This window comes from Epinephelus moara, chromosome 18, assembly GCF_006386435.1.
Source record: "Epinephelus moara isolate mb chromosome 18, YSFRI_EMoa_1.0, whole genome shotgun sequence".
Taxonomy (NCBI): Eukaryota; Metazoa; Chordata; class Actinopteri; order Perciformes; family Serranidae; genus Epinephelus; species Epinephelus moara.
In genome coordinates, this window is record NC_065523.1 from 1,669,129 (window position 1) to 1,676,977 (window position 7,849).

Genomic DNA, 7,849 nt, shown 5'->3' on the forward strand with positions numbered 1-7,849 from the left:
AGGATTTAAATCTGATTGATGTGATGCTGCTTGACCAGATTTTTTCCACTTGAAGCTTGCTTGATGATGTGCATTTTTATTCTTGTCCATTTCCATTGATTTTTCCTGTGTTGCATGGCTGTTGGCAGATAATGAGTATCTCTGCTGAGATGTGTCCTTTTGCTGTGGGTTGTATGTTTCAGCATGAGGATTGAGTGTTCCTCTTTTGAAATAGGAACTCATTCCATCCGAATGTGCATTTGAAACACTGCTGTGGCATGAGGTGTTTAGCACTGCTAATTTTGCTGCAGATGCTGCTAGTTCAGTTTGAATTTCGAGTTGCTCCTTTTTCCTCCTCAGTTGCTCTGTTTGCTCCCTCAGTTGCTGTGCTTGCTCCTCCAAAGCATGTTTTTCTTGTAGTGCTGAAGCACGTGCCATGAGTGCAGCCTTTTCTGCCTCTGCTTGAAGCCGTGCAGATGATGTTGAAGATTTGTTGCTTTTTGAGACATTGCTTTTTCGACCAGAGCTTTTGCTGGAGGTATTGGTGCTGGAAGCATTGAATTGAACATTTGAAATGCTGTCATGAGGCTACACATTAACCTCAGTGTGCTGAGGCTCCACATTAACCTCATCATTGTTGATGGCAACACTTTCAGCTTGAATGCAACTTTCATTGTGAACCAACCATTTGTTTACATCAGCAGTAAAGTCAGTGACACTGAGCATTTTTACCTTGAACCACATTTCATGTTTTTCCACCTCATATTTCGGTAATAAACCCATCAAAGTGTCATGTTTTTCTTTTGCTTCATCACACAGAGCATTAAACTTTGCAAATGAACATTTCACCTCTTTTGCAAACCCTTTGTCATTCATCAAACCAACAATTGTTTCTTTGATATCCCATGCCTTTTTTAATTTCACCTTTCTTTCTTTTTCCAGGTGAGCAATTTTTCCCAAAAGTGCTTTTTCAGTCAGTTTAATGTCACGCTTTTTAACAGTTGCTTTTTCAGTCAGTTTAATGTCACGCTTTTTAACAGTTTACTGTTAGACATTTTATTGTATTTTTGCGGTAACTTACTGGCAACACTGTTGCCAGTAAGTTACTGTAATTACTGGTCTACAGTACCTTTACTGTTATGATGTTTCACGGTAAAACCACTTTACTGTAAATATGTTTTACAGTACAACAGCTTTACTGTAAGTGAGGTTTACAGTTAGAAAGTCTTACCGTGAGTAAGTTTTACAGTATAACTGTTCTACTGTAAATGTGGTTTATAGTATAATACTGTAATTGTGTTGTACAGTATAACTTGTCTATGCTGTAATTGTGTTTTACAGCGTAACACATTAATATTGCGGTGTATTACCGTAAGTTTAGGTTTACCATATTCAATATAAGAACATTTTACTATAAACAATATAATTTAATAAAATAAGAATTAGTCGGGGAATAGTGAATAAAACAGGCATTTATTGTCAACGGATTTTTAACAATTAAATCCATTTTCAATGGCATAAAAACAATGTCACAAACCAAAATAAATCGAATACACCATAGGACATGACAAATTTTGTAAAATTGTACACATGCACCAATATGAGCACATGAGCATCATTTAAGTGCCAACAATAAGGTAGCAAAAGGCTATAAAAAACTAAATAAAGACAGAGTGGGTCCTTGAAGGATTTTCAGGGGTCCCCAGCAAATTATTTTCACTAGAATTTCATGCATTTCATTTCATTTCAAATAACACAATGACAGGATGTGACTGTTTCTGTCATGGGTTTCATACACTTTCTATAAACATTTGAAAGCTTAAAAGCAACTTTTTTTTTTCTTTTTTACATTTTTACAACCTTTAAACATTTAACTTAATTCTCAAAACAGAACATATCCACCAACATGTCTGTCACCTGTCTGTCTGTCTGTCTGTCTGTCACCTGTCTGTCTGCCTGTCTGTCTGTCTGTCATCTGTCTATCAGTCCCCTGTCTGCCTGTCTATCAGTCCCCTGTCTGTCTGTCTGTCTGTCTGTCAAAAAAAGAAATTCATAAAAAATAATAATAATAATCACGGGGTCCCCAGTAAATTTTCCCTAGAATTTCACTGATAAGTTACACAGAATATGACTGTTTCTGTCATGGGTTTCATACACTTTTAATAATAAACACTTGAAAGCTTAAAAGCAACTTTATTTTCCTTTTAAAAAAAAACATTTTTACAACATTTAACTTTGTTCTCAAAACAGAACATATCCACCAACATGAACATTGAATGAATAAATGAATTATTCTGTCTGTCTGTCAGTCCCCTGTCTGTCTCCTGTCTGTCTGTCTGTCAGTCCCCTGTCTGTCTCCTGTCTGTCTGTCTGTCTGTCTCCTGTCTGTCTGTCAGTCCCCTGTCTGTCTCCTGTCAGTCCCCTGTCTGTCTCCTGTCTGTCTGTCTGTCAGTCCCCTGTCTGTCTGTCCGTCCGTCCGTCCGTCCGTCCGTCTGTCAAAAAAAGAAATTCATAAAAAATAATAATAATCACGGGGTCCCCAGTAAATTTTCCCTAGAATTTCACTGATAAGTTACACAGAATATGACTGTTTCTGTCATGGGTTTCATACACTTTTAATAATAAACACTTGAAAGCTTAAAAGCAACTTTCTTTTCCTTTTAAAAAAAACATTTTTACAACATTTTCCAACATTTAACTTTGTTCTCAAAACAGAACATATCCACCAACATGAACATTGAATGAATAAATGAATTATTCTGTCTGTCACCTGTCTGTCAGTCCCCTGTCTGTCTGTCAGTCACCTGTCTGTCTGTCATCTGTTTGTCAGTCAGTCAAAAAAAAAAAAAAAATCATAAAAAAAAAAATAATAATAATTATCAGGGGGTCCCCAGTAAATTTTCACTAGAATTTTATTGATAAGTAACACAGGATGTGACTGTTCCTTTTTTTTCCACATTTTTACAACGTTTTTGCAATATTTAACTTTGTTCTCAAAACAGAACATATCCACCAACATGTACATAAATTAAATGCCAAACAGCAAAGACCACATTATTGTTACACATACTACAGTGTGTAGTATGTGTAACACGTTTGCTCTGTAAGAAACTCAGTTAATGAACTATAATATCATGTTTGTTTCTCTGTCTTTAAAGCCAGTGTTTCCTGGCTGTTACTGGACAGCAGTTAATATGAAAACAGTCACTCAGTGCTGCTGGAAAACCAAACTAATCAATGATCTGAACAGCTGAGTTGTTGAGTTTCTCACCTTCTGCAGGATGGTCGGGTTCAGCTGAGTCTTATCAATGATCTTTATCGCCACCTGTCAGAGACACATGATCAATATTCATGTTCCTAAGGTTATACACCTGTTTGTCTCTCGTCTGTCTGTCTGAGATTATTTATGGTGTTGTATGGATGTGTGTACAGTAATATATAAGTGTTGGACAGAGTTATGTATATATTCATCGGCTATGTGAAAGATATTATCATCTCTGTATTCTTACCTAGTTGGAAGTCCTCCATTCAAATTCAGTGAGTCGCTGGAGGAAGGTGGTGACCTGAGAGCTGCTGCTTGCCACTTTTCTCTTGACAACACTTCCTGTCTTGCAGCTCGTACCGAGTTTGGCAGGGCATTTTGTACCCACGTCTGGGTTGATCCTCACAAAGAATCTTTTAACAGAAAAAAGGGCGCTTTCATTTTAAAATGAAGACATACAGTACAGCAATCACCTATATGTTTCTTCATCTTCATCACGCATTAGTTTTCATTCTTAAATGGTTTATGGTGTCAAGTACTTACCTCTGTATCATCTCCAGCGTGGTGGACGCTGACTCCTGATACTCCAGGTTGAAGACGTAGTATGACGCAAAGAAGACAGCAAGGGCGCTGGCAAAGTCATGCAGCTGCTCAGGCTCGTAAAATACCTTGCCCTCCATACTGACCATCCACCAGGTTGCAGACACCAAACTATTCCCTAAAACAGACAGAGTTCAATAGGACAATGTGCTCACCCTTACAAATAATTGTTTCCACACGGGTGCTGGATCAGTCCACAGATAGCAGGCCTTACACTGTTCAAATATAGGATCCACACACAGTTTGCTGCTGTTTCTCTTATTATTTATTATATGATGAAAATGATGACAGATGACAGGAAAAAACAGCCTAACGTTTCAGCCTTTAGGCCTGTGCCGAAACGTTAGGCTGTTTTTTCCTGTTGGTCATCATGTATAATAAATAATAAGAGAAACAGCAGCAAACTGTGTGTGGATCCTATTTTTGTACAATCTAAAACAGACAACCCCCTGTCAGGTTAACTGTCGTGGGTAAAAATATAGAATACCACAATAATTACATAGATTTCTACAAAAAAATATTACAATATGATAGAAAATATTTACTTACCAAGCACGATTACCCTTGATGTGGTGGCTGAGGTCATCTCCCTCTCAACAGACATCTTGGTGGAAGATGCCTTTAAAACACAAAAGGAAGTGATATGAATGATGATACCCTAAATAATTTAAACATTTCTCCTTTAAGATGTGTGTTTTATGTTGAGAGTGAATGTGTAAAATGTAAAAGATAATTACATCAGCCAAGACGAAGATTGAGTCCTCTTTTTCTTGGAAGTACTTCATCAGTAGAAGGATGGCTGTTGTGGCGATCTGGTGGTGGTTCAACTCTGCGCTGTCACACTCACGTAGCAGATGTTCAGTCTCCTTGTTCCACTTAAGTCTCTGGCTTTGAAAGAAGTTCCAAATTCTCCTTCCCTTCGTAAGAAGAGCTTCACTGAGGCGTGTGTCTACCTCAATATCTGTGAGTGTGTGGAAGTGAGTGCAGAGGCCTTTAGTAAAAAGAAATGGCCAATGCTCTTGAATCTCACATAAGGTGGGGGCAGGCCAAGAATTTAGCATGTGCCTCTGGTAAGTATAAGTCAATGACATAAATTCATTTACATCTGTCGTCTCAATAGTTTGAGGTCCTGCTGATTTGAAGACAGTTGACATAGTCTGTCTTTTTGTCTCCAAGGTTTCTGCCGTTTCTCCTTCTGGTAGAGTTGTGGGTTGCCAGTTGATGCAACCATAGCTATCAAGTTCAGATCTCTCTTTTGATGGCAGCATCACCACCATTGTCTTCACTGGTAGGCCTTTTCCTTGGCTGTCGGATTCTGCTGCTGCCATTGTCTCTGTTTACATGTTCAACTCTCGTTTTAAGCTGTTTAAGTAGGGAATAATAACCGCAGCCTAACTGCTCACCGCCTGCAGTCTTATCCGCAAAGGTAGCGGGATACTTAGATACAATAGCTCTGGCTACCTCCGCACAAGCAGCTCTGTTAGGGTTGGGGCAGTGTACTCGCATTGCTTCCACAACATGCCTAATCATTATTCTCCTGTCTTCTGGGGGAGCCATTCCACCTCTTGCCATGGCCTGTGAGAGTCTTGTCGGCATCTTCTCCCATGGAACTGAAAAACTGTTGATCCAGGAGGCATTGCTTGCATTTGGTTGTGTGGAAGGGAGTTGACCTGATGCTTGCTTGGGCAGTTGGTTTCAGGTTCCTTTGGGTGGTTTGAAGAATCTGACTCCACTTGGTCATCTGAATACACACACACACACACACACACACACACACACACACACACACACACACACACACAACAGAATAATTCCACATTAACTATGTACAGATGGAATATTTATTGAGTAATAAGTGTAAGCTCTGAAGTTTATATGAGAAACAAAATCAAGAGTGTTTGGAGAAATAATACCCATGGCAATGAAAGCTAGTTTCATTTTTTTTTTCTTTTATGAACTATGAATTGATATATGAAGTACAATTTTAAAATACCTCTCAACTCACGTCCAACTATTTTCAAGACAGGTCTTCTACCATTTATGACACCAATATATTCTCACCTTTTCTGAATACTTGAATGAGTCTTCGACTTTGTATTGGCGTGAGGAAAGACTTAATGTCGTCAGGCTCAACAAACAGGAGATCTTCTCTGTTTCTGACACTGATAATGTCTCTTAGGTGCTCAGTAAGTGTCCTTGCTGTCTCTTCATGCAGTTCAGGTAATGTCAGGTTAATTTCATGCTGTAGGCTGCCATCATCCATATCTGCAATGATTTAAGAGGTGAATATTGAATGATGCAAAGATACAACGGTCAAGCCTGAAGCGTTATACACTGGCAGAGGGTAGTAATCACACAAACTGTCTGCTTGGACACATATGAATCTTTTTTCAGAATTCTGTAGGCAGTGAAGTCCAAGATCGATCAGTAACACAGACTGAAGCATGTCTCAAAAAAAGTGTACTTGTTTGTTTGTTTGTTTGTTTTGTTTGTTTTATTAAGATCCCCATTAGCTTTTTGCACAGCAGCAGCTATTCTTCCTGGGGTCTTCATGATTCTTCCCATGACAATACAAAACATACATACAGTAAACATCACTAAAACAATAACAAGACAAATACACATAAACAAATACACAACAACAACAAAAAACGTACAATACATGCTCCATACTGAATCATCGTCTCCAATGTTGTCACATTACAAGAATGCCCTTGCCACACAATAATAATTAAAACAATTAATCTTGTCTTGTGAAAAGCGCTTCAGAAAATATTACGTTAATTACTAAAGTTCCTTGATAAATAGTATTCTCTGAGCTTGATTTTGAAATTATCAACATTTTTCAATTTTGTAATGTAGTTGGGGAGTGAATTCCACTCTTTCATTGCCCTATACATTACCGTATGCTGCACAGACGAATTGGATTCATACAAAGTAAAGCAGCCACTAGCAGCATGTCTCGTAGAATAACTATGTGTCTCTGAACTAAAAGACAGCTTCTTGTAAAACATAAATGGCGTCTTTGTTGTGATAATATTTCTCATGAAAACCATCAACAAGTACAGTAGTCTATTCTTTACATCAAGCCAAGATAGACATTCATGCATCTTTGTAACATTTGTCCAAAACCCACAAGAAAGAGCCACACGTGCTGCTTTGTTCTGAACCAGTTGCAGTTTTCTGATATTATCTGATGATGTATTGGACCAAACCACAGAACAATAATCTAAATGGGAAAGAAATAAAGCTTGAATTATTTGTTTGATAGTTTGTTGTGTTAAATATTTTGTGCATCATCTGATCACAGACAGAATGTTACCCATTTTCATCACTACCCTCTGTATTTGTTTGTCCCATGATAATTTATTATCAATGATGACTCCCAGCAATTTACTTTCATTTACCTGTTTAATTAATACATTGTTTATATTAAGATCAAGATTTGGACTTGACCGCAAAGAGTGGTTTGTTCCAATCACCATACTAGTCGTTTTAGACACATTTAAGACAAGTTTATTACTATTGATCCAATCCAACACCAATTTCATTTCCTGATTTAAATTTATATTTAAATCATCAATTGTTGTTTCTCCTAAATAAATGGTTGAATCATCAGCATACATTGACATATGAGCTTTTTCTAATACAAGAGGAAAGTCATTTGTAAAAATAGAGTACAGAAGAGGCCCAAGGCAACTTCCTTGAGGCACTCCCTGTTTCACATGTTTAATATCTGATTGACTTCCATTAAAATAAACTATTTGTTTTCTTTCACTGAGGTAACTATTCATCCATAATAAAGCAGCAGAAGAAAAACCATAATATTTCAATTTTTCCAATAATAAATCATGATCCAGGATATCAAAAGCTGCAGAGAAATCAAGTAAAACAACTCCAATAATTTTCTTCTGTTCAATCTGCTTGTACCAATCATCTACCATTTGAGTCAGAGCAGTGGTTGTCGAATATTTTTCTCTGTATGCATGCTGGAAATTAGTAAATAAG

At 37.5% G+C, this 7,849-nt stretch overlaps 1 protein-coding gene across 1 annotated transcript; it reads right to left on the minus strand.

Moving 5' to 3' along the window:
• Nucleotides 1-1,443: 1,443 nt before the first annotated feature.
• Nucleotides 1,444-5,244, minus strand: LOC126406109 (uncharacterized). Its single transcript, XM_050070289.1, has 5 exons — nt 4,579-5,244; nt 4,391-4,460; nt 3,785-3,959; nt 3,489-3,654; nt 1,444-3,304 (listed from the first exon to the last, which is right to left on the minus strand). Exons 1-4 carry the CDS (start codon nt 5,167-5,169, stop codon nt 3,489-3,491), a joined length of 1,002 nt encoding a protein of 333 aa, XP_049926246.1. The 5' UTR covers nt 5,170-5,244; the 3' UTR covers nt 1,444-3,304.
• Between the last annotated feature and the right edge of the window lie 2,605 nt (nt 5,245-7,849).